The sequence below is a fragment of the Dipodomys merriami genome, unplaced genomic scaffold (genome assembly GCF_024711535.1).
Source record: "Dipodomys merriami isolate MVZ:Mamm:240054 unplaced genomic scaffold, mDipMer1.0.p SCAF_15, whole genome shotgun sequence".
Classification (NCBI taxonomy): domain Eukaryota; kingdom Metazoa; phylum Chordata; class Mammalia; order Rodentia; family Heteromyidae; genus Dipodomys; species Dipodomys merriami.
The window spans coordinates 33,442,895-33,469,005 of NW_027202826.1; the positions used below are offsets into that span (position 1 = coordinate 33,442,895).

At 40.5% G+C, this 26,111-nt stretch overlaps 2 protein-coding genes across 3 annotated transcripts in view; one reads left to right on the top strand and one right to left on the bottom strand.

Annotated features, from left to right (window-relative positions):
- The window catches only part of Fgf2 (fibroblast growth factor 2), a 42,258-nt gene extending 39,872 nt beyond the window's left edge, over positions 1-2,386 (top strand). The window contains exon 3 of the mRNA XM_070022555.1: positions 1-2,386. Coding sequence (XP_069878656.1) covers positions 1-186 — 186 coding nt within the window. The 3' untranslated portion in view covers positions 187-2,386.
- Positions 380-26,008, bottom strand: Nudt6 (nudix hydrolase 6). 2 transcript variants are annotated; one of them, XM_070022553.1, is made up of 9 exons: positions 25,901-26,008; positions 25,628-25,787; positions 25,199-25,311; positions 20,960-21,163; positions 17,441-17,496; positions 4,743-4,797; positions 3,053-3,123; positions 1,155-1,227; positions 380-963 (listed from the first exon to the last, which is right to left on the bottom strand). In XM_070022553.1, the coding sequence occupies exons 2-9, from the start codon at positions 25,687-25,689 to the stop codon at positions 566-568; spliced, it is 1,032 nt and encodes a 343-aa protein (XP_069878654.1). In that variant the 5' UTR covers positions 25,690-25,787; positions 25,901-26,008; the 3' UTR covers positions 380-565. The 2 variants fall into 2 exon arrangements, with proteins under 2 accessions (XP_069878654.1, XP_069878655.1); XM_070022554.1 differs by lacking the exons at positions 1,155-1,227; positions 3,053-3,123; positions 25,628-25,787; positions 25,901-26,008 and having other exon boundaries at positions 25,199-25,432.
- Positions 26,009-26,111: the final 103 nt, after the last annotated feature.

Here is a 26,111-nt window from a genome sequence, read left to right on the forward strand (position 1 = left end):
AAATGTGTTACAGATGAGTGTTTCTTTTTTGAACGGTTGGAATCAAATAACTACAATACTTACCGGTCACGGAAATACTCCAGCTGGTATGTGGCACTGAAACGAACTGGGCAGTATAAACTTGGATCCAAAACAGGACCTGGGCAGAAAGCCATACTTTTTCTTCCAATGTCTGTGAAGAGCTGATTTGTACAGCACCATCTAATCTCATTTCACATGAAGGTATATTTAAGAAATTTGTTAATGAAAAAGAAAATATATACATTCAACTTGGATAACTGTTAGATAACTTTTAATCTAATAATAGTTAACCATTGCCCTTACCATTTCTGTAAAGAAAATTCTGCTGGCAACCAGTGAAGATTAGCTACAGCTACAATGTTTTTCATATTATTTGCTTTATTTTACAAGAGGATTTAAAAATGTGTGTTTACAAATTCTTATCGTAGACATCAACTACATTAAGAAAATTTAGCATCAGGCCTTTAGTCCATCCCAAATCTCATTTCTTCGGCATTAATCTGGGTGACTGGGTTAAACATATTGGGAACATGTAAATGTGAATTTAATCTATTCCTGTCATAGTTTTGTAATTGTCTGGCAGGTGTTTGTGATAGAGTTTATAAAACAGGCCCGTGTACACTGCCGGCAGTTCTTCCATGGTGAAATCAATCTTGTCAAACCCTTCTCTGTATCCATAGAGCAGAAGTCTCGCAACTCTGCGGGTGATGAGAGTGGTATTTTCAGTCTTTGCAAGGGCATTGAGATCCATCCACTCGCACCTCAGGCATTCATGATGGCAAAAGTCTATGGTGAATGAGTTTGGGTGAAGGCGGCAGATGATATACATATCTGATTTCCCAAATGCTCCTGGACTCCTGTGCTGCTGTCGAATACTCAGGAGGGACCTGAATTCTGATTTTATCCCTGTCTCTTCAAACACTTCTCGGATTGCTGTGTCCCCTACACACCAGAGAGATGAACAGATAATAAGGATCATATTTTTAGAGACTTCATCAAAGATCTTCAGTGAAAATCTAAAAATTCAAATCCAATACAAACTTGTTGCATTCTGGACATCCTGAATACAGAGGTTTTGGGTTGTTGTTGTTTTTTTTAATGCTCTACATTTAAGACACTTTTCAAATACTGACCATTTCTTTGCTCCTTAGAGGTATAGTCACTTGTGCATTTTGAGGGGTCACATCTTTTTAATCTCTTCTTGCTCTATTTCCCAAAAAGGTAAAAACAGGTTGCGAGGGCTTGAAACGCACTTGCAAAGCTATAGTTAATGTTCAGACATATTTCTTCATTATTACCTTGTCCCTGAATAGCCATAATCCCAAGCACCAAAGAAAAGGGAGTTGGCAAAAATGAAAGCATAAAGGAAGAAATCTAGATTAAGAGAATACTTAGAAAAATAATTGTATTCTGGTCTACATGTTTGTTATTAACTATATTATTGTGACTCTTAAAAGTTATATAGTCTCCCTATGCTTATTCAAATGTGTATTTTTGCTCCTTAAATGCTCTGAAAAGTAACCATTTGGATCCTGATCAGCCCTCTGTACCACTAACCAGAAGTTGGCATTAGCTCATGAACCCAGGCAGGCTGTACATCACGGATGCACAGGATGGGCTACTGGCCCTGCAGTCACCAAGGAAGGTGACTGGAAATTGGCACTGTCTGGTACTTTTGATCAGCTTAACTTGAATCAGACAGCAGTGACTAGATTTAAAATAGAAAGTGCTGACAAGAGTTGTGGTAGAAGCCCTTTCCACTACAAAACAAATCTCTTCAAGGATTTCAACATGAATTTCGCTTTTTTAAAATCAATATAAAGTGAGTCACTCTCTTATGCCTTTATTTTAACAGACTGTAGCCTAAACTGAAGTAACATTTATTGTGTAAGTATGAAGAACTTAAAAGAGGTTTTGTTGTTTTTGCTGGGTACCAGTGGCTTAGCTGTGTAATCCTATCTAATCAGAAGACTGTGATCTGAGGATCACAGTTCAAAGCTAGCCCAGGTAGCAAAGTCTGTGAGACTGTTATCTCCAATTAAGCACCAAAACAAAAACCAGAAGTGGAGCTGTGGCTCAAGTTTTAACTTTGAGTTAAAAAGCTCAGGGGCAGGGCTCAGGCCCCTGAGTTCAAACCCTAGGATTGGCACCAAAACAAACACCAAGAGACAAATGTTTAAATATGTCATCTTAGTTTAACTATAGGACAATAATGAAATTTATATTTGCTATTTGTAATATTTAATACTAGGATTAGTATGAAATAGGAAAAACTTTGCAGAATATGGCCTCTGCAGAGATTATTTTCTTCAGTGCAATGAAACTCATTAGGAAGGCAATTTGTCTATTAAAGCTTACAGAGATACTTTTATACTCAAGTTGTATTGTTTTATACATGACCCTCTTCTAAAAAGCACCTTGGGTAATAGCTATTTCATTTACATAGTATTGTTGAAGATTCTAAGCAACCAATTTTCCTAGTTAACTACTTACTTACTGGGACTTACTAAAAACCCAGTATGAATATTTAACTGTCTGCAGATGTAGTATTCCCCAAGTATGTTACATGCTTTCCTGAATACAGGGTTTGAATAACATAAACTACACAAATATTGGATGGTGTGGCTTCATCATTAATACCTAATGTGCTGTGTGCCACTGGTTCACACTTGTATTCCTAGCTCCCTGGAAGGCTGATATGGGGAGGACTGAGGTTCCAGACTAACCCCAGCAGAAAAAAAAAAGTCTGCAGTTGTGTGTGCCTGCAACTCATCAGGGCTGGGAAGCCTAAGTCAGGTGGACTGCAGCACACCTGAGTGACAAGCAAGACCTTAGCTCAAAAATCACCAGTGAGGAACAGGGCTGGCTTAGCCATGGGGCACTGCCTAGCAAGCACAAGTTCAGTTCTACCACAAAATATATTATTTTGCACTGTATTATTAAACAGAAATGCCCTCACATAGACCTAATTTTTCCATAATTTCTAGCTGCTGTCAGGGTTTTATGAACTCTAAGGCAAGCTTATACTTACACTCCATCTAGGAAGTATGGTGGAGGAGGAAGTATGGTGATGCCAGTTGCTGCTTGTTTTCTTAAATTTGTCTGGATGGAGGAAAATAGATAGGATTTCTGGATAGGTGGGATGTTTTGAGAAGCACAAATACTTCAGAAAAGGAGTGCATTTTAAAATTAGCTGGGCTTAAAGAAAGATGCTGGAGGTTAAACCTCCACTTCCATTGGCTTGGAAATGTTATATCTTCATTTATATCTAAATGTATAGTAAATTCAGATGATCCAGATAAGTGCAAAAAAACCAATCTACTCATTCATGAAGACACAGCTTGGATGGAGACGCTACCCAAACCTCCTAGACCAAGAATACAAGTCAAATGAGTTCACAGGCTCTTACTTGGAGCTCTGGCATCTTTTCTTTTTTTTTTGAGACAAAGTCATGATAGCCCAGTCTGGCCTTAAACTCATGACTGTCCAGATTCAGCCTCCTGAGTGCTGTGATTGGGATCACAGTTGTTCATCACCATTCGTCAAAAAAAAAAAAAGAAAATACTATGTAGTTTGCAGAGTATCTACCAGAATGTACACAAAGGGTCAGTACGTACCTGAACCCAACATTTGTGTTATATACATGTGTGTATTTATTTATGTGTAATCAAACATATGTGTGTGTTTATGTAATCAATTTATTCAAATTGTTAGGAGTTGGCTATATAATGTGCATATCTATAATATTTTAAAAATAAGAGTTCAAGAACATACACAATTTTCAGTAAAACAGATTTAGGAGACTGCTGTGATATTATTGGCTGGAGAGAATTGAGGATGTAAACATTAAAGATGCTAAGCTGGACACTGGTGGTGGCTCACACCTATAATCCTAGCTGCTCAGGAGGCTGACGACTGAGGATCACAGTTTGAAGTCAGTCCAGGCAGAAAAGTTCAGCTACCTAACTGCTATCTCTAACTAACCAGCCAGAAAAACCCCCTTCAGACTGGAGGTGTGGCTGGAGAGGTAGTGCCAGCTGAGAGCAAAAAGTATAGCAAGAGCAGGAGGCCCTGAGTTCAAGCCCTGGTACTGGCACAAATCCTGGTAAAAGAAATAATATTGGTATCTACTAACAATTGGATTAGGATGACACTGAATTTGATACAGTGGTTTAAAGAAAATTCTATTTTTTGTTTGTGCAAATCCAGTGACATAAAGAATATTTAGCTTATATCTCATTTCATGGTCTTAAATACAAGTTCAGTAAGTTAGTAGACTATTTCTCAACTAAGCATTGGTTTTCTTCATATCCAAAATAAAGTTTTCTTAAAGAACTGAATCACTGTGACTATAATTAGCTTTATCATAAATTTCTCTGTAGGGGAATCCAACAGCTTTAGTCATATTCAAAATAAGCTTAATGATGAATATTCAAAGCTTTTCTGCTTCTCACAGATGAGTCTAGAAGCAGTTGTACCCCTGAGGGTCTACTCCTAAAGGGAGGGATAGGTATTCTGTTTCAATGGTATTACTTACAGTAATGAAACAAGTTATAATAGAAATTTTGTTAATTTTATATTGGCCCTTGAAATAATCTGTCTGAAACTTTCTGAGTTGGTTTGAACAAATTAAAAAGTTTAAATTCTTAGCTATAATACAAGAAAATAAGCACATAATTTTCTCAGTATTTTCATGTTTATTAAAAATAGGAGATACATACCAATATCTTCTCCAGGCTCTGACAGGCCTCCTGGAAACTTCCACGTGTTTTTTAACTGCAGTGTAAAAAATTAGAAAATAAGGTTTATAGTTTTTTTCATGCATACACACATGCCCACTCGCATATTCTACAAAGCCACCCTTATTGGTTGAGGTGATCAAGGGGTTGGAGTCATGGCTCAGCATTGGCAGTGAGCAAAAACATCCGACCAATAGTCTGAAAAAGTCTCTGACAAAAATAATTTGTTTGAAGCTGGGCACTGGTTGCTCATGCCTTAATTACTAACTACTGAGGAGGCTGAGATCTGAGGATCATGGGTTGAAGTCAATTGAGGCAGGAAAGCCTGGGGTTATCTTGAATTAACCATCAAAAAGCCAGAAGTGGAGCTGTGGTTCAAGTGGCAAAGAGCACCAGCCTTGAGTGAAAAAGCTGAGTGACAGTGCCCAGACCCTGAGTTCAAGTCTCCATATCTGCACAAAACATAAAAATTATTCTTTGTTAATTACAATTTGTTCCCCAGCTTTCTTCCTTACTTCCATTGAAGAAGCCGGTAACAGATGAAAACTTTCCCACCTTTCTCTTCGGGAAATAGAAGTGTGGTTACTTGGGTAAGGTGATCAAATTTGTATTAATGAAACTTTGGCAGGAAATATCTACTGCATTTGTGTAATTTTTTAAAAAATGCTGCTAGTTAACTATGAACAAATAGAATCTTACAGATGCTGCTATAAATGAGTAAAAAGTATGGAATAAATTTAATCACTAATGTATGCTATTCTTAATTTTCACACATATTTTACTATATTGTATTTCTAATCAGATGTATTACTATTAACATTTTTATTGTGTTCATGATTGTATGTAAAATGTAATTGCTTTTCATGAATAGTGTGAATAAAATTATTATACATTTTTTTGTCTACTATTTTTTTCTCATCTTGCGGGGTGAAGCAGGTTAAAAGATCTTTTGATCTGTGATAAACAGGAATCGATTAAATTTGGATTAGTGGTAAACAGAAATAAATTTAAAAAATGGTAAAAACTGGGCACAGATGGCTCATGCTTGTAATCTTAGCTACTGAGGAGGCTGATTTGAGGATTGTGGTTTGAAATCAGTCATGTCAGGAAAGTCTGAGAGATTTTTTTTTTAAAGTACATTTTATTAATTTGATTTTTTTTTTTTTTTGGTTGGTCATGGGGCTTGAACTCTGGGCCTGGGCGCTGTCCCTCAGTTCTTCAGCTCAAGGTGAGCTACCACCTGAGTCACAACATCACTTCCTGGGAGATTCTTATCTCCAATTAGCTACCAAAAAAAAAAAAAAGCCAGAAGTGGAGCTGTGGCTCAAGTGACAGAGTGTTAGTCTTGAGCAAAAACAAAGAAAAAAGCTCAGGGACTGTGCCCAGGCCTTGAGTTCAAGCTTCAGGAACAGCAGTTGTGTGTGTGCATGCACACGTGTGCATGCGCTCACACACACACACACAGAAAACAGAATTATAAGATGGCATGGAATGTTCTATGACTAACATGAGCATATTCTTTCAGAATTCTGCTATGTCTATCCAAAACCATGATTAAACACTAAAGAATGACAGAAATTATAACAAAGAAGGGCATTTTGTCTTTAGCCAGTACATTTTACATTCTTCATTCATAAAACAAATGTGGACCTTTCACTCTAGCCTTGGCCCACACAGTTCCTGAATGAGTGATTCTTAAAGCATGCGTCACTTCCAGCCGTACAAGCTTGGAGACTTGGGGTGTGGATCCCAGAGTTTGCACAGACTGATGACAACTGGGTATAGAATTTAGGCTTTCTACTCTCCATGTCTGCTCAGGCTTGACATTAATTTGTATATTATGCTTTGTTAACTAATGTACAAAACTGTCTCATCTTCAATTTTGAGGTTCCAGTTTGAAATAGTTAGAAATACGTTTTACAAAAATTTCGGGGATATTGGATATTACCACCATGAATTCCACTTGTAACCTCTTCACCAGAAAATGTTAGGACAGATACTTTCTGAAAACAGTAAAAGCTTTTAAGACCTTAACCTAGAACTGATTAAAATTATTGGAGACTGATGGATGAGTATATTTGGAAGCATAGATTTATTACAAAGTGGAAAATAGGTGGAATATTAACAAAAACTCATACAAATTTGATTTTGACTACTTCAAAAATTAACACTTTAATAAGGAAATATTAAATATATTCTTAGGCTAGGAAGTAGTTTGGTAGTTTGTAACATTTACTAGCGCCAATTAGGTTTAGCTAATTTAACATTTTCTTCTTCCCCCCAAGAGCCTGAACCTCAATTCTAAGTGGGAGAGAGGCAGGAGTAATGTGGCTTGAAAACCTGATTAATATTTTAGATTTTCCTTTCCCTTTCCCCTTTCCTTTCCTTTCCTTCCCTTCCCCCTCCCCCCTCCCTTTCTCCCTCTCTTTTTCCCTTTGTCCCTCCTAAGTTATACAAAGAAGTCTCAGTTCAACAAATCAGTTTATAAGTAAAATGCATCTTGACCTTTTTCCTTTATATTAAAAAATATTACCATTATCAAGGCTAACAATTATACCAAAACAGCAACATATTAGATGTTTACCTTGTTCCAGCACAGCTCAATGTTTTTCTAAGACTTGTGTACATTAAACTTCAGTGGTCCAATAAGAGTTCCCGATTTTCAAGGTAATAATAAAATGGTGTGTGTGTGTGCATTAACAATTTGTCTGTGCTCACACACCTAGTCTGTGACAAACTTGGTTAAAAATCCAGCAGTTGGATTTTAACCATCGTTTATTTTTTTAAAAATTATCTTGAAAAGAAAAAAGTTAACAGGGTGCTGGTGGCTCATCCTGAATTCTAGCTACTCAGAAAGATGAAATCTGAAGATCCTGGTTTGAAGCCAGCCTGGTCAGGAAAGTCCGTGTCTCACAGACATAGTTAAACCTAAGTGGCGCTAGTAAATGTTACAAACTACCAAACTACTTCCTAATAAACTACTCAGAAAAAGCCAAAGTGGTGCTGTGAAGTGGTAGAGTGTTAACTTTAAACACAAAGAGGCTTAGTGACAGAACCCAGGCACTGAGTTCAAGCCCCAGGCCCAGTCAAAAAAAAAAAAAGTTAACTGGCATCTTTTCATTTTTTCACTAATCTGTAACTATTTGCTTTTTTGTCTACCTTTCTTCCTTTTCCTCAGACCTAACTGGAATCCTCTGTTAGTCCAATCAGAATTGTATGTTAAAATTGTGATCCTCCAGGGCTCGTGAATTTTTTTATTTTAATGTTGAACATTTTTGTATCTATTTGTTGCATGTGAATTTATATAGACTCTTCTAAGTAGCAAGAGTTTTATTACTAAACCAGTGATTTGCCATTGTCTATCTAATTTATTAGTTCATAAGGAAAAACATTACTAAGGGTAGATTTTTAAATTTTAGGCTTCTGGTTTATTATGTTTTCCATCTTTTCCTTTCCTACTAAATAAAAAAGACAAAACATCTCTGTTTATGTAAAATTCCATGATCCTTTTCCCCCTAATCTTATGAAAGGAACTTTCCACTCTCAAAAAAATCTTGCCAGATAGTCCTGTGGCTCTTGCTTTGTTTATGCTGACACATATAACCTCTCCCTACTTTGACTTGGTGAGGTTATCTTACGTACATCTATTTTTACGTACTACAAAAGGTTAATATAGCCTAATAACCTATTGAAGTGTTATGATTTTTAAAGAAGTGGTTCTATATTTTGGAATGGCATAATTTTATTATACTTGCCCATTGTAAATGTGATATTCGTGTTTATGCGTACACAGGGGAAAGTAGAAGACTTTGGGGTGATGGATGGTCTCATCTGTAGCTCTGCAAACCTCCTTCTCTAGAAGCAAGCATTCAGAGGTACCTACTAAAGGTACATTTTTTTTTCAGAGAAAATGCTCTGTTAAAACAATTTTTAATAGTGCTGTTTCTTTTACAACTTGTCCTGAAGATAAACTCAAATTTATTTTAGGGTTTCTAGGGAATGTGGGGCCTGAACTCTGGGCCTGGGCACTGTCCCTCAGCTCTTCAGCTCAAGGCTAGCGCTCTACCACTTGAGCCACAGCACCACTTCCGGCTTTTTTCTTTTTGCTTATGTGGTGCTGAGAAATTGAATCCAGGGCTTCATGCATGCAAGGCAAGCCTCTACCACTGAGCCACCTTCCCAGCCCCTGGGCTGATTTTTTAAATCCTTTTTTTTCACTCTCTTCCCAATTCCACAGACCTCTTCTGTCTTATAAGCAGAGGCTTCGCTTTAGGACCTTCCCTGGTCATGGTCTGTGCAGCTAACCAGCAGCTTCTGTAAAACATAGTGACTCTCAGCAGCTCCTGTAGATAAGGTGACTCTCAGCAGTGTAGCATGGCCTCTTCCTTTGGGTCTCATCTTTCTTGACCTTCTTGTTCTTTACTCCAACTTGTTCAAAAGCCAGAAACATGATTATCTTTTATTTTCATGGTCTAGTCTTTGATGCTAACTGTTCTTTCTAGAAGGTGCTGCTGGATTTGGATTAGCTATAATATCGTTACCAATGACACAGAAGCAGCCATAGAGTGTCTCACAGATCAGTGAAATAAATAGGCCATGAAATAAAACTTTACTGAGTTCTAGGTCATAGGTACACAGAAATTCATATATATTATGGCAAATTTGCCAGTCCTGGGTCTTGAACTCAGGGTCTGTGCACTGTCCCTTAGTTTTTTCACTGAAGGCTGGTATCTCCACTTTTGGCTTTTTACTAGTTCACTGGAGATAAAGAGTCTCATGGGCTTTTCCTGTCCACGCTAGCTTTGAATCACAATCGTTCCAATCTCAGCCTCCCCAGTTGCTAGGTGGCTCCAAATGCATTAAGATTGCTTTGTTTGCTGATATATACCTAGTTCTTGACACAGGGCATACAGCAGAGCATGACAGGAAACTCAAACTCAGTTATATTTAGTCAGTAAGCAGCCAGACTGTTAACGTCCAATTTCTGAAGTCAAGCCACTGGTATGTTACTAATTAATCATATGGAAGGGGACGACAATCTGAAATATAACAGTAAGAGTGAAGGACATTTTCCATAATTTTTTTTCTATTAATGTGTTGTACGGGGGGGGGGGCTACCATTTCATAAGTCAGGTAATGAGTACATTTCATTTTTTGGACAATGTCATTCCTTTACTTTCTCCCCACTTCCACCTCCCATCCCTGCCCACAAGTTGCATAGTTCATTTTCCACACACTGTACACTGAATAGCATGAATGTATTTGTTTACCCATGCTCCCTTCCTTTCTGCACTCCCCTTACTCCCCTAGAAAGAAAACACAAAGCAAAAACACCACTACCAGTAATAACAAAAACTCCCATAATTTTCCATATCCTTAAGTTTGATTCAATAAACAGTACTTAATAAATAGAATTTTAAATGTTAAGAGAAGTTATACCTTTGTGTTCTTACTCTGTGAGTATCTTCCTTTAGTCTGTGTGTGCGAGAATGCCTAGTGTCCCGTATAGGTTATCATGTCCATTTGTATTTTAGATCTTCCACATATGAGAGAAAATATGTGCTATTTTTCTTTGACCTTGGCTTACCTCACACTTAGCATGATTTGTTCTAGGTCCACCCATTGAAGGACATTTTAACACAAAAGTTAGGTCTCTGAGTGCATAAGGCTGTGTTAAGTATCCAAATTTTATTCTGCGCAACACTTTGCACTAGTGCCTGGGGAAAATGAGGTACTTAAGAAAAAGGAAGAAGCCGGGCACCGGTGGCTCACACTTGTAATCCTACCTTCTCAGGAAGCTGAGATATGAGGATCATGGTTCAAAGCCAGCCCGGGCAGGGAAAGTCTGTAAGACTCTTATCTCCAGTAAACCACTAGAAAACCGGAAGTGGCGCTGTGGCTCAAGCAGTTGAGCGCTCGCCTTGAGCTGAAGGAGAGCACCCAAGCCCAGAGTTCAAGCCCCCTTATGGACCAAAAAAGAAAAAAGAAAAAGGAAGAAAGCTGGCTAGAATGTATAAAAACTATCTTCATTAGTTATCTATAATGAATACTATTTTGAATGTGTATAAATTTATAGTCAATTATAGTTAAAAGCTATCAGTTATGTTTAAATCACACATAACACCAAAATGTAGAAATTATACAATTTGTCCTGACTTTTTTAAAAACACTACCTATGCCTGACTAGTTTTCCTCTCCTAAATGGATTGCTGTTTATAACTTAAAAATCCAAGCCCTACTTAAGTGTACCTTTCCTACTTAATCCACAAAGAAACCACTGTTTTATGTACTTGGAATCTGTCTAGCTTCTACCAACTGCCCAGAAGCTAGAATTTGTCCCAACTGCTCAGAAGCCAGAGGGTCACAGAGGGACTCTGCAGTCGCACCTTGTTGTCTTAAACCACAAATCACTGGCAGGTTTGGAAACCAGCCGAATCAGGAAGCTCATGAAACTGTTTAGCAGTTCTAAAAGCTGACACCAGAACCACCTGGAGGTTTCAGCACATAGCTGAGGGCTGTAGGTCGGTCCCTGGTGGAGCTGGAGAGCTTCCTTCCAGTGAGTGAGTGCTGTTACTTTCTGTCAGAGGCTAGTTTCTGCTCACCAGTTCCTCCACAGCCAGCAGACTCCATTGTAGGCTCCACCAACTGCAAGGCTTGGGCAAGGGAGCAGCTTCTGCCGGGGTGCTTGGGCATTGTGCAGGTTTCCTGAGGTCGCAGGCCCCTCAGTGCACCCTGCAATGGCAGCCATGCCTAACATTCTGCACCTGAGGCTTCATGTTGCAGCTATCAGCACCAGGATGCAGGTATCAAGTGCCAGCACCAGCAGAGCAACACCTGTTCTCTTAGAGGATAAGTGGTGGCTGTATGCTTTCCTGAATGAAGAGACCCACCACCCACTGACAGGATGGCAGAAGATGACTTCAAAGTGAAGTCCTGTGAGATATAGCTCATGGGAGGGACTCCTGATGTTTCCTTATCTGACTGAGTGCAGAGCTGAGAGTGAAAATGCCATCCTGTGGTGTGGGGGAGGTAGTGTATGTGGGTGTATGGGATAGGGCATGAGTTGGGGGACAGTCTGGGGGAGACATGGGAGTTTGAAGCCAAGAAGTAGGCCTGATGAGACATTGCATTAAAAACTGGTCTGTCACTTCATACTAATATCCATTCACAATGGATCCAAGACTTCAAGGTAAGACCAGAAAACTTGAAACTACTACAGGAGGGCATTAGAACTCACTGGCATAGGCAGGAACTTTCTGAGTAGTTGTCCAAGGGCATAGCAAATACAGAAAACGGACAGAAAACTGACAAATGGGACCACATCAAACTAAAAAGCTTCTGCACCATGAAGGTCACTAAGCTAAAAAGCCTACAGAATAGAAGATCTTTGCCAGCTATGCATCTGACAAGGGCCAATATCTAGAATATACAGGAGCTCAAGAAACTAAGCCCCCAAAGAATCACTGACACAATACATGGGGCAGAGAGGCTAAATAGAGACTTCTCAGGAGTAAAATAAAATAGCCAATACATTTAAAGAAATGCTCCACATCCCTGGCCATAAAGGAAATGCTAATCAAAACAACCCTGCAAACACTTCCTGAACAAAAAAGTAAAAGCCTTAAAACAGGCTTAAGAAAAGGATCAAGTCTGCCTTTCTTCAATGACTACTTTATAAGCCCATTTCCAAAAATAATTAGTTTATTAATATATAACATCAAAAATTGAATGAAATGTGAAATAACTGAACCACTTTAAATTCTGGTATTTATTTATTTATTTATTTATTTATTTTTGTCAGTTGTAGAGCCTGAACTCGGCCTGGGCCCTGTCCCTCAGCTCTTCAGCTCAAGGCCAGTGCTCTACCACTTGAGCTACAGCACCACTGCCGGCTTTTTTTTTTTTTTGCCTATGTGGTGCTGAGGAATCAAACCCAGGGCCTCTGGCATGCAAGGAAACCACTGAGCCACTGAGCCACCTTCCCAGCCCCTCTTTTGTTTGTTTGTTTTTTTTTTTTTAAAGAATAAAACCATGACTTTAATTATGCCAAAGGGTTAAGCATCTCTAATCTATCATAGGAGTGATTTATTCCCTATAAAAATCTGTAGGCATTTTTGTAATTATAAATTGATTTTAACTTACATTTTTCTTAAACTGTTTATAAATCTTTTAAAAATATTTCTGTATATATTTTTATTGCGAAAACACTGTACAGAAGGGTTTCAGTTTCATGAGTAAGGTAATGAGTAAATTTCCTATCCAGCATTGTTACCTCCTCCTTTGCTTTTCCCCTACTATCCCTTCCCTCTCCACCTCCCCAACTCCTCCCCCCCTAACACACACACCAAAATTGTAAAGTTCATTTTAAACATAGTGTCTTGTACATCTCATTGTTACAATGGGTCAACCTGTATCCTTATTTCAGCATTTTGTTATTTCCCTTCCCCTCCCCAAATTAGAAAAACTTACATACACCAGAATCAAATACAGTGAAAATAGGGGTTATACCATGGGGGAAGAATATATGAGAGAAACAAAAACAAAATCACATTGTACATTATAAATACACTAAAAACAACAGCAAGAAAGATAAAACCACTTGTGTTCCTATCTTGGGGTTCATTTCGCTTAGCATCATCTTTTATGGTCATATGTACATAGCTTTTGACTTTTTCTGCTTGTCCTAGACTTATACTAGTTATTACAAATAAGGAAAACCATGGGACTTAAGTTTCTTTGGGCCTGCCTTTCTTCACTTAATATAATTTTTTCCAAGTCTTTGCATTTCCTAAGAAATGGAGGCATAGAATTCCATTGTATACACACACACACACACACACACACACACACACACGCATGCGTGCACGCGTGTGTATGTGTTTATACCACATTTTCTTGATCCATTCATCTACTGAGGGGCATCTGGGTTGGTTTCATCTCTTAGCTATAGTTAATTCTGTTATTTCTTGATTTGGAACTATATCTCTAATTGTTTTGGTAATTATTAGGGTAGTTATGCATTTATGAAGAGGCAAATTATTGACACTTTTTTTTTTTGGTTGGTCATGGGGCTTGAACTCTGGGCCTGGGCACTGTGCCTCAGCTCTTCAGCTCAAGGCGAGCACTCTACCACTTGAGCCACAGCTCCACTCCCAGTTTCTGAGTGGTTTATTAGAGAGAAGAGTCTCATAGACTTCCCTGCCCAGGCTGGCTTTGAACCATGATCCTCAGAGCTCAGCCTCCTTAGTAGCTAAGGATTACGGGTGTGAGCCACTGGTGCCTAGCTGACACAATTCTTTATACACATCAAACAGCTTTTATGGATTCAACTAGGAAAGAGAAAGTTTTATACTTCTGAATACCAAATGGTTTCTGTGTACAGACTACTTAGCCAAATGTCAATGACCAATTTAAAAAATGTATTTGACTGTTCTAATGGTAACTTTTAAAAATACATTTTATTTTACTTATTTTATGCAAGTCCCGGGGGCTTGAACTCAGTGTTTGGGCACTGCTCCTGAGATAAGAGTCTTTCCTACCTGGTCTGGCTTTGAACCTTGATCCTCATCTCTTAGCTTCCTGAGTAGCTAGGATTACAGGTAATGAGCGACCAGCACCTAACTTTTTTTTTACATTACATTGTATCATATTAATGTTAGTTTATTTTTTTTGTGATGCTGAGGACTAAACTCCACTGATCTAAATCCCCAAGCTCAAATTTTTGTGTGCTGGAGTTGAGCCATGGCCTCAAGTATGCTAAGCATACCACACCTCCAGCCCCATTAAAACTTGTATAAACTAGATTCAATAAAATTTTCATAATTTACACTTAGTAACATGTCCACAAAAGGAAAACTGTCTTGCATGATTTATATAAGACTGGAAATATGTATGCATTTATGTATACAAGCCTACTTCTGAGTTTGATGGGTAGTTTATTAAGACTGCAACGTTTCTAGTCATTAGACATCCTTACTTATTATGTATTTACCAAGAAAATGCACAGACCTTTCTTGGCTTTTTGTTGTACAAATAAAAAACAAAACTCTGTATATCATTCTGTCATCTATTGCCATTAGTATAAGTCAGAGAACAAATCATTAAAACAGTGCTTAAGGTAATTGTGCTAAGCATTCTTTTCTATTTCAATATAAGTCCTTTCTATTTGCATGTATTTCAAGTACTAGGTATGAATCTAGTAGAAAAAATTCACCAGCAATGTAGGCAGGTCCTATATCCTTTCTCTGAAGAAAGAGGTATTGAGATTTTAAACAGGAGCACTCTGAAACTCAAGACTTGCCAAAACCAAAGTGGCATAGAGATTAGAAATCTGGCCAGTCTGACTAGTCAGTTTTATTCCTATCAACTTTCTTTTCATTTTATATATGGTTGGTAAGTTAATTTCAATATTGTTACATTAATTTGCTTATATGTGATCTTTATCATTTGTCCTCATAATCAAAACATGTCAGCATGTGTAAGATTGCCTTGTCAAGTGTAAGATCACCTTACAGGCTGTCTGGGGGTCTTATAAGTAAGTCCAATTATGATGATCCAGTCATATGTCCTGTTCGCCAGTCCTTCCTACCTAATGTATCTACTCAGGCTCCCTCAAATATAAAACTTACTGACAGTGCCCGGTGGTGGTAGCTCACACCTGTAATCCTAGCTACTCAGGAGGCTGAGATCTGAAGATCACTGTTTGAAGATAGCCCAGGCTGTCTACGATACTCTTATCTCCAACTAACCAGCAAAAAGTCAAAAGTGGAGCAGTGGCTCAAGTGGTAGAACACCAGAGTTTATTGAAAAAGCCAAGTGAAAAAACAAGGCCCTGAGTTTAAGCCCCAGTTCCAGCACAAAAGCAAGCAAGCAACAACAACAAAAGCTCTTCCTGATAGCTAGGCACAATACTACATCAGGTATTCTATACATTTCTGTTAGCAATAAAAAGCTTCATGTCAGAGATCTTGGCTTACCTTAAACTTCAAAAATTACTCGATTTTTAGACCATTTCCAACATACTTGCCTACCATGGACAAGGCCCTAGGTTTGATTTCCAGCACAACAAAAACCATCCAACCTACCAAGTCAACCAGAAATCACCAAAACCAATAGCAACAAACAAACAAACCTGAGCCAAAAGATGTATTCTTTTACTTTTACTTATAACTTCTGAGCAAGAAAATCTTTGGTCTCTAATCATACTTCTTAAAAATCTTTGTTGCTGACTGATGTTTATTACTGTGCCAGGTGGGGATGTGCGGTAACTGGGATGGGCTCTTGGATCATGCACAAGGGCCCTCCCTATCCTAGTCTGGCGAATCTCAACCCCCAGACTTGCCTCGAACCCCCTGCATAGCCAATACTATCCTTATCAATATAATCCTGTTAAAACAACCTTTACAGAGGAGGGAAAAGGATAACTAACTGGGAGGTCGGTCTGCCATTAAAACAAAAAAAAAGGGGGAATCTGTAGAGCACATGGGCAGCAAAGATGGCGTTGAGAGGGAGTTGAGTGGACAGAGCCCAATTTACTGTAGAGCACATGGGCAGCAAAGGTGGCGCTGACAGAGAGTAGAGTGGGCAGAGCCCAATTTGCCTTACGATCAGTGCCTAACCAGCCCGTGAAGGCTTAGGTGCATGATAGGGTGTGACAGTGATTGGTTCCTCTTCCTCCCTTGCCATGCCCCCCCGCCCTTTTTGGTTTTAAAAAGGGCTGCTCTCTGTTAATAAACGAGTTTTCTACCTGCTGGAAAAAAAAAATCTTTGTTGCCAAGACTCCTTGCAGAGATATAGAAGGCATTTGTCATCTGTCCTAACCTGGCTCTCCCTGCACTCCTCACCACAATGAACCTTTCTTTCACCATTGTTTCTACCGTAGGCCAGGTCTGTTCTGAACTATCTGCCTTTATGCAGTTCTCATTTTCTCAGGTTTTTTTTCTGTCTTTTGGTTTTTCCTGAACCTGGAAAGTTTCTACTTAGTTGTATAGACTCAGTTTTAAGTGTGATCTCTTTTGAAAAGTCTTCAGGAGTTCTTTTTTTTTTTTTCCCAGTCAGTCATGGGACTTGAACTCAGGGCCTGGGCATTGAATTTTTTTGATCTACCACTTGGAGCAAAAGCTCCACTTCTGATTTTTTTGGTGGTTAGTTGAAAATAAGAGTCATGGACTTTCTTGCCTGGGCTGGCTTTGAACTGGGATCCTAGATCTCAGCCTGCTAAGTCGGATTATAGGTGTGAGACACTAGCACCTGGCTTCTTTAGGGTTTTTAAGGCAAAGTTAATGGTTACTATTATTCTATGATTGTTCAAATAACAGTGAGCTTCAGAAAAACAGGGATATTGTTTTATTCATTTTTGCACTCTCAGATCACTCAACAGAGCAGGAACCCAGTGAATGACTGAATGGATAGTGGATGAGACACTTGTTTTCCCAATGAAGTACACACATCTATAATTATCCTACAGCCAGAAATAGTGACCACCACCAACAGTACATTTCCTAGACAGCCTCAGGTTTGTAGATTCTTTTTCATTTATATGTCAGTGATCAATAGCTGATTATACAGGAACTTAATTTTTTTTCTGAAATCCCTTAGCCATAGCAAAATATCTATATTTTCTTTTACTCTAGAAAGAACAGACCATTTGAAAAGCAAGGTATAAGGCAGAAACAACCTACTTTATTTCGATCCTGTACGACTAGTACTTTCCTAGTATTTTCATCAAATACAGCTCCTGTTGGGAGAAAAATAGAAGACAATTGAAAAACTGTTAATCTCACTTAACTGATGCTTCCTATAAATACCTGTGTTTATCAAAATCCTGTCCATGATTGAAGGCCTTGGTCAAATCAGCTACGAGGACCTATGTCTCCCAGCAAGGCAGTGGCTATTTAGACATCCAGTTTGTTTCTTTTCTTAAACAACTCCAAATAACAATAATTACAGCATACCCCAACTTGTAGAGTAATCATGCACTAATTGTATATTGCCTAGCCTTTATGGTGCTCAAATAAATTACTCTATATCCTTTTATAGCACTTTCTTAAGTGTTCAATTTTCAGTGCTTTTTGTGGTTCACGTAGGTTTCTAAACTAAATACTATAAACTATGTGGCCTTAAAACAACACAGTTTTGCTTCTCACAAATGTAAAAGTTGGCAAGTCCAAGAGCAAAGTGCTGGCATATTTGGTGTCTGGGAGAGGCTTGTTTCTGCAGACAGAGCTTCTATCTGTGTTCTCAGGTGCTGGAAAGGGGCTAACAAAGGTTCCTAGGGCTTTGTTTGGTGTCAGTCTTGGAGCTTGAATGCAGGGCCTCGCTGCGGGCCTTGAGCTTTTTTGCTTAAGGCTAGAGCCCTATCACTTGAGCCACATCTCTACTTCCAGCTTTTTGGTAGAGATAAGGGTCTCAAAAGCTTTCCTCCCTTGGTTGGCTTTGAACTGTGATCCCTCAGCTTTGAGCCTCCTGAGGGGCTTGAATTACAGACACGAGCTACTGATACCTGGCTTGTCCTACGGCCTCTTTTATTTTTTATTTATTTATTTATTTTGGGGGTCCGGTCGTGGGGCCTGAACTCTGGGCCTGGGCGCTGTCCCTCAGCTCTTCAGCTCAAGGCTAGTGCTCTACCACTTGAGCCACAGCACCACTTCCGGCTTTTTTCTTTTTGCTTATGTGGTGCTGAGGAATTGAACCCAAGGCCAGGCATGCAAGGCAAGCGCTCTACCACAGAGCTGCCTTCCCAGCCCTAGGGCTTCTTTTAGTAAGGGCTCTAATTCCATTCATGAGGGTTCAGCACTTTTGATCTATTTACTAGCTCTCAATACTGCCATATTGGGGATTATATTTCAAAGTAAGAATTTTTTGGTTGGTGGGGGGGAGCTTGAACATTCAGACCATAGCAACACTTAGAAGCATTAAATAGCTAGGTATCAATGCCTCACTCCTTTAAACCTAGCTACTCAGGAGGCAAAGATCTGAGGACAGTGGTTCAAAGCCAGTCAAATTCACAAGATTTATCTCCAATTAACCAGCAAAAAGTCAGAACTGGAGGTGGAGCTCAAGTACTAAATTGCAGCCTTGTGTGCAAATGCCAAATGAGAGTCTGAGGCCCTAGGTTCAAGCTCCAGTACTATCAAAGAAACACAAAAAGTACTGAATAAATGAACTGACTTCTTTGTTCTCCTTGTTCTTTGAGTCACTGCAAAGCACCCAGTACGTGCTCTCCGACAATCCATCATTTCTCAATTTTTACTTCCAAGTCCTCTCAGAAGCTAAGTAAATTTCCTTAACATATATATATATATATATATATATATATATATATATATATATATATATATATATATATATAGTTTTATAACATTGATTGCTTTGGAAGACTTTATATATATTTTAGATTTTAGTGCACTGTTTTTCATTTATTCATCTATGATATACACAGTGGATTTTACTTTATGTTTGCTAGTTTTCATAACCAAAAAATAAGGTGTTCTCTATCATCTCACTTTTATTATTTTCCTTTGGGAAATCCTGGGTCAAAAATACTAAGCACTTTAATGATTTGTGTTAAGATTCCTTTACATGAGCTGGTTTAAACATATATGTACTTACGTGTGAAAAGATAAGTTGTACATATTCATCCATTCTTTCAGTACTGAGTTGTGTGTGTACATATGTATATGTGTCATTAGTATTTTAAGTGAACTCATTTTATGTCAGGCACATTTCTAGTTTGTAGGGATATGGTGGTAAACCTAACTCCCTACTATATGAGCTCACATTCTGGTATGTTTGTGGACTGCGGACAAACCAAGAGTTACTCTCAGAAAGTGATAAATAGAATTAGGCATTTGAAACCAAAGATAAAGCAACTGGACTAGGTGCTGGTAGCTCACGAGTGTAATCCTAACTACTCAAGAGGTGAGATCTGAGGATCATGGTTCCAAGCTAGTCCAGGTAGGAAAAGTCTGTGAGAGACATCTTCAATAAACTACCAAAACACCAAAGTGGAGATCTGTAGATCAAGTGGTAAAACACTGGTCTTGAGCAAAAAAGCTCAGAGGCAGTGCCCATGTCCTGAGTTCAAGGCCTAGGACCAGCATAGTTAAGAAAAAAAGCAACTGGAATGATACTGAAATAAAAATCCAGACTTTGAATTTTAAAGCAGGAAAAAAAATCCAGTAAGGTGTAATTAACATTGATGGAAGGATTTTATTACAGTACAGCAACTACAATAAAATTTGGCTTTTTCAAAACATAGAATGTCAAGAAAACCTGAAATTAAGTTTTAATGATTTGCAATCATGTAAACTTTCTCTTAATGAATTCACTAACAATGTGAGGTCAAGTCAGACAAATCATGTCTGGCTCAGGCACAGTGATCCCTGGTGGTTACAACATGAAAGTAAACCAATAACAAGATCAGGGATTGAACAGCTGCTCAGTGTGTATTTTGACTAGTGAGTAGTCAGGGACTGAGCTAAGTGCTTAGTGTGCATTAATCAGATATCTATCAAAGTCATCACATGATTATCAAAATGAATTCCGGAGTTCACACAGCCCGAAGTGGTAGATCTGGGCCTGTTGGTCAATCTGGAATGTAAGCAGGTCTCCTATGGCACCTGGGCTCTCACAACAGCGTGAGCACTGACTTGGAGGCTGGCCTTACACTTGAAGATGCAGCCCTCCACTCAGCAAATACTGGTGCCTGCCAGGTGCCAGTGGATCATGCCTGTTAATCCTAGCTACTCAAGAGGCTGAGATCTGAGGATCATGGGTCAAAGCCAGCCTGGAAAGGCCATGCAACTCTGATATCTCCAACAAACCACCAGAAAACCGTAAGTGGTGATGTGGCTCAAGTGGTAATGCATTTGCCTTGAGCTGAAGAGCTAAGTGACAGCGCTCAGGCCCAGAGTTCAAGCCCCAGACTGACCAAAAAAAAAAAAAAAAATACTGGTGTGCTTACTTTATACCACTTTTTCTTTTGTGTCAAGTTCAATATATCCTTTAGAAAGCAAACTCTAACCTTGCTTCTCCTTTGTGCTGCTCTCTGCTGAGGTATTATGCAAACTCTGGACTTGAAGGCCCTTATGAAGTAGATTCAGCTCACTAATGAGTTAATGGTTCTGCTGAGCTGGAAGAATGAACCTAGATGAACTTCCAGCTGTGTTAGTTCTGCTTATCTGGAGTTTGGGACTGACCTGCAACTCCAACTTGATGTGTAGCATAGCCAGGTAATCTGCTGGGCCCTTCTCTCAGCCACAGGGTCAGAGTTGATGAATCTGATTCTGCATGGTGGAAGCGGAAGCCCAGGGTGGCAGCAGGGGCAATAAATCGGCTCTGGAGGATAGGAATGTGCAGCCATACTGCTAGTCTACCTTCTGATTGCCATTGCTGTATCGCAGCTAAAATGGAGAAGATAAAAATATAATCTGTTAAAAATTTTCAATCAAATGAATAGAATTAAACCTCCATTCAAGATGGTATACCTTCCAGAGTGCCATCTTAGATTTGGGAACAGTTTTCTTTCTCTTTTTAAATAATGGTACTGAGGCATGAACCCAGAGCCTGGATGCCTGTCTGACTTCTTTCTGCTGGAGGCTAGTGCTATATATCACTTGAGCCCTAGCTCCACTTCTGATTTCTTAGTGGTTAATTGCAAATTAAGTGTCTTACAGACTTTCCTGCCTTAGCTGGCTTTGAACCACAATCTTCAGCTCTCAGCATTACAGACATGAGCCTTCGGTGCCTAGCTGAGAACAGTTAATACAATGCTGGTCTTTATATCCATACCTCCTAAAAACAGTACGTGGTACACAGTAGGTCCTCAGGCCTGGCTCTGATTTTTTTTTTAATTTTTCAGTATTAATCAGAATCTTGTACTAATTTGGCATATAAGATTATGTTTTTGGGGCTGGGAAGGTGGCTCAGTGGTAGAGCGCTTGCCTTGCATGCCTGAGGCCCTGGGATCGATTCCTCAGCACCACATAAGCAAAAAGCAAAAAGCCAGAAGTGGTGCTGTGGCTCAAGTGGTAGAGTGCTAGCCTTGAGCTGAAGAGCTGAGGGACAGCGCCCAGGCCCAGAGTTCAGGCCCCACGACCGGACCTCCCCCCCCCCCAAAAAAAAAGATTTTATGTTTTTATTGTAAAAATAGTGTACAGAGGAGTTACAATTACATGAATAAAGTAATGAGTACATTTCCTATCACTCTTTGTTACCTCCTCCTTTGTTTTTCCCCTACTATCCCTTCCCTCCCCACCTCCCCCATTCTCCCCCTCTCCAAGTTGTAAAGTTAGTTTTCAACATAGTGTCTTGTACATCTCATTGTTACAATGGGTCAACCTGTATCCCTAATTAAACATTGTTTTTTCCCTTCCCCTCCCCAAATTAAAAAAATGTATATACAAGATTCAGGGCACCAAAGTCAAATACAGTGAAAACAGGGGTTACACCGAGGGGAAGAATATACAAGAGAAACAAAAAAAAAAATCACATAGTACATTTTAGATACATTAAAAACAATAGCAAAAAAACCCAACAAGTTGTGTTTCTATCTTGGGGTTCATTTCACTTAGCATCGTCTTATATGGTCATATGTACATAGCTTTTGACCTTTTCTGCTTGTCCTAGACTTATACTAGTTATTGCAAATAAGGGAAACCATGGGACCTATGTTTCTTTGGTCCTGGCTTACTTCACTTAATATAATTTTTTCCAAGTCTTTGCAGTTCCTAACAAATGGGGCAATGTCATTCTTTCTGATGGAGGCATAGAATTCCATTGTATATATAAACCACATTTTCTTGATCCATTCATCTACTGAGGGGCATCTGGGTTGGTTCCATATCTTAGCTATCATAAATAATGCTGCAATAAACATACTTGTACTGATAGCTTTACTAAAGCCTTGTTTGTGATTGTTTGGGTAAATGCCCAAAAGTGGGATTGCTGGGTCATAGGGGAGCTCTATGTGGAAGTCTTTTGAGGAACCTCCATACTGCTTTCCAAATTGGTTGAACAAGTTTACACTCCCACCAACAATACAGTAAAGTTCCCTTTTGGCCACATCACCTCCAGCATCTGTTTTTACTAGATTTCCTGACTGGGTTGAGTTAGAATCTCAATGTTGTCTTGATTTGCATTTCTTTTATGGCTAGAGAAGTTGAGCAACTCTTCATGTGTCTATTGGCCATTTTTATAAAGTTTCTCTTTAAGTTTTTAGCTCACTTACTTATCAGGCAGTTGTTTGAGAATTTGATGTTGGAGAATTTAGTTTTTTGAGTTCTAAGTATATTTTAGATATGAGACCCTTGTCTGTTGTATGACTTGTGAAGATCTTCTCCCAATCCGTGGGTTTTCTATTATCTTGCTAGCTATGTTCTTTGCCATGCAGAAGCTCTGCAATTTCATGCAATCCCATTTGTCCAACCTTTCTTTGATTTGTTGTGTTTCTGGGTCTTTATTAAGAAAATTTCAGCCTGTGCCAAGGAGTCCTAGGGTTTCTTTTATTCCTTCCTGTAATGTTTTCAGGGTGTCTGCTTTGACATTGAGGTCTTTGATCCATTTGGAGTTGATTCTGGTGCAGGGTGATAGATGGGGATCTAGCTTTAGTTTACTACAGGTGTTTAACCAATTTTTTGGCTCTGATTCTTTCCTGTGTCTTGGGGATGACACTGAGCCCACCCATTGTGCTTCTCTTGTAGCTAGGAAAACCGAGGAGTGTGTCACAACACTGATCCATTGCCCAGGCAGGCCTCACACTGCCACCCACCCATCTCTACCTCACAAGTAGCTAGGATTTCAGGACTTAGCAATAGCCTGGCTTACACTCACTTTTAGTTCCTTTTCTCTAAGAAACAAATAGTTCTTCTTCCCTACCTCCATCCCCACAGCTTACACTCATCCTTTTATCTAACACAGCAGACCTTTAACAAAAATCTTTCTCACACCATTGCTAATGTGTTTTCTATTAATTACTCAAAGACTACTTATCTATATGATTAAAAGGAATGTACTACTTCTTAGTTTTTCTACATGTAGGGCCAGTTTAGTTTGACCTTACCACAACAGCTAAATTAGCTCTTGGAGCTATGTATCTATCTCACCTGGTTTCTGAATATTAACTGAATTAGTATTTGCTGGGTTTCAAAGAGAATGCTTGGCATTTACTAAGTGCCACAGAATGTTCTATTTAAAAGTACAAACTATAGCAAAATGTACAAATTAACTTCATGTAAGTTTTCTTTGATCCCATGGATCCAAGAAAGTAATGTAGGCTGGCATCACTCACAGAAGCAACCTAAGCGGTGGATATTTCCAGTGACCATTTGTTTATGCAGAGTATGTGGCAAAACTTGGGACTTGACCACTGAGGGTGTCTCCAAACCCAAAGTGTTTTATGGGATAGTACTTGACCCATCTGGTTTCTTGCAAGTACCATGTGCAAGTGATATTAAGTCTAAGTGGGCTTTCTTAGCGCCTACTCTACAAATGGAGTAGTTTGGTTTAAGGGTGATGGTTAAACATTGAACTGAGTAGGTCTTTGATGTTGAGAGATGCTGACTTGCCACACTGCTCAGTAAGACAAAGATATTTTGAAGTTGCCAGTTATGTGTGATTATCTCCCATGGCTGGGTTTGTGCACTATGCCTTCCGATTCTAAGATTCTCAGAGGCAGTTTGAAAAGCAGATTCTGCCTCCACCAAATGGTGCACTTTTCCCAGGGAAGAAGGGTCTTCCAGTCGTACCGGGCTCAAAGTGCAAAGTCACAGGGGCGGTTTCCAACCAAAAGAAAGCTGGAACAGTTTATAACCAGCAGCAATCTCTACTTCATGAGCTTACAGTTCCTATTCGTGTGATCACTCGGACCCTTTCTGGTTCAGTGAATACAAGATCCTTTTACCGTCAGCAAAGTACTAGGAAGAACTAGGGCTCAGTAAATGCCAGTAAAGAATAACGTGCTTAACAAACATCTAAACTGGAAGCAGGTGGCTCACAGCTGCAAGCCCAAGAGGCTGAGACTGGAGGATCCAGGTTCAATCCAGTTTCCAGCTTAGGCAGGAAAAGTCCAAGAGACTATCAGAACCACCAAAAAGTTGGAAGCGGAACTGTGGCTCAAGTGGTGGATGACACAGCACCCAGATACCGAGTTCAAACCCCAGGGCCGGCACACAAGCAAGCAAGCAAACACCACCTAAGACGCCCTGGTAGACTCGGATCTCGCAGGCATCACCTGGGCTGGGCCTCGGGGATCCGGGACTCAGGTGCACTAAGAGTTTATACAACCACAACCTCGAAGTCACCCACGGCCTCCCAGACCCCAACGCCTAGGTCTGGGGGGAGACGGAGGTACTGAGTGTGCAAGCACTCTCCTCCCCCCGCCTCCCGGACACGCAGCCGGCGCCTGGGTCTCGGTGGAGGCTCGGCGCAGGCGCACTTGCCCTGTAAGGCCTTCTGGAAGGCGGCGGTGTCCAGGTGGCCCAGAGCGTGGAGCTGCGTCAGGTGCACCGTGACGCCCCCGAATCTGTCCGGTTCGCCCCGCAGCTCGCTGGCACTACCGGGATAGCACGAGTCCGCGCGCCGCCCGGCCTGGAGAGGGGCGCGACCGGCGCGGGCCAGCGCGGAGCGCCACGACAACCCTCGCAACAGCGGCCACATCGCCGCTGACAGCGCGCCCCTACTCCGCTGTGTGCGCCGCCCAGTCCGCCAAAGCCCCGCCCCCAGTCCGCCAAAAGCCCCGCCCCCGCTGAGGGAGCCCCGCCTCCTCCCCACCGCGCCCCGCCCCCTGCCCCCGCCCCGCCTCCGCGAGCCCCGGCAGCTAGCGCGGCTCCCCACACACTCGCGGGAGGGGTGTACTACCGTAAACCTACGAGGAGTGCGGCCGGCGGTTAACCACTGTGCAAAGCTGCCACGGTTCACTGTCCTCCCCCATCCCTTAGCTAACTCGTTTACATCCGCCGACACCAGGCAGGGGGACACGAAAGGACCTCTTTCGGGGATTTACAGGCTCAGGCGGTCCATGCATTGCCCCTGTAAAACAAGTATTCGAAGCAGGCTTCAAGAGGGAAATCCGGCGAGGGTCCCTCCGCTTCCCGCAGAGCAATGGGGAAAGGCGGCGCTGCTCGTCAGTGACAGACACTGACACTGGGTCCGGCCGTGACGACAAAAGGTCTAGGGTGGTGAGGCCTGACGGAAAACGCTCCCCGCAGAGCCAGCCTGGCTTTTCGGAACACCATTAACACAGCGCCGTCGAAAGCGGGCTTCGCGCCCTCCATCCACCGCGCTCCGCGGATTACGGTAGGGGCGGAGCCTCCGTGACCTCTGCCCCGGAAGTTTTTTTCCCACTCTGCGGCG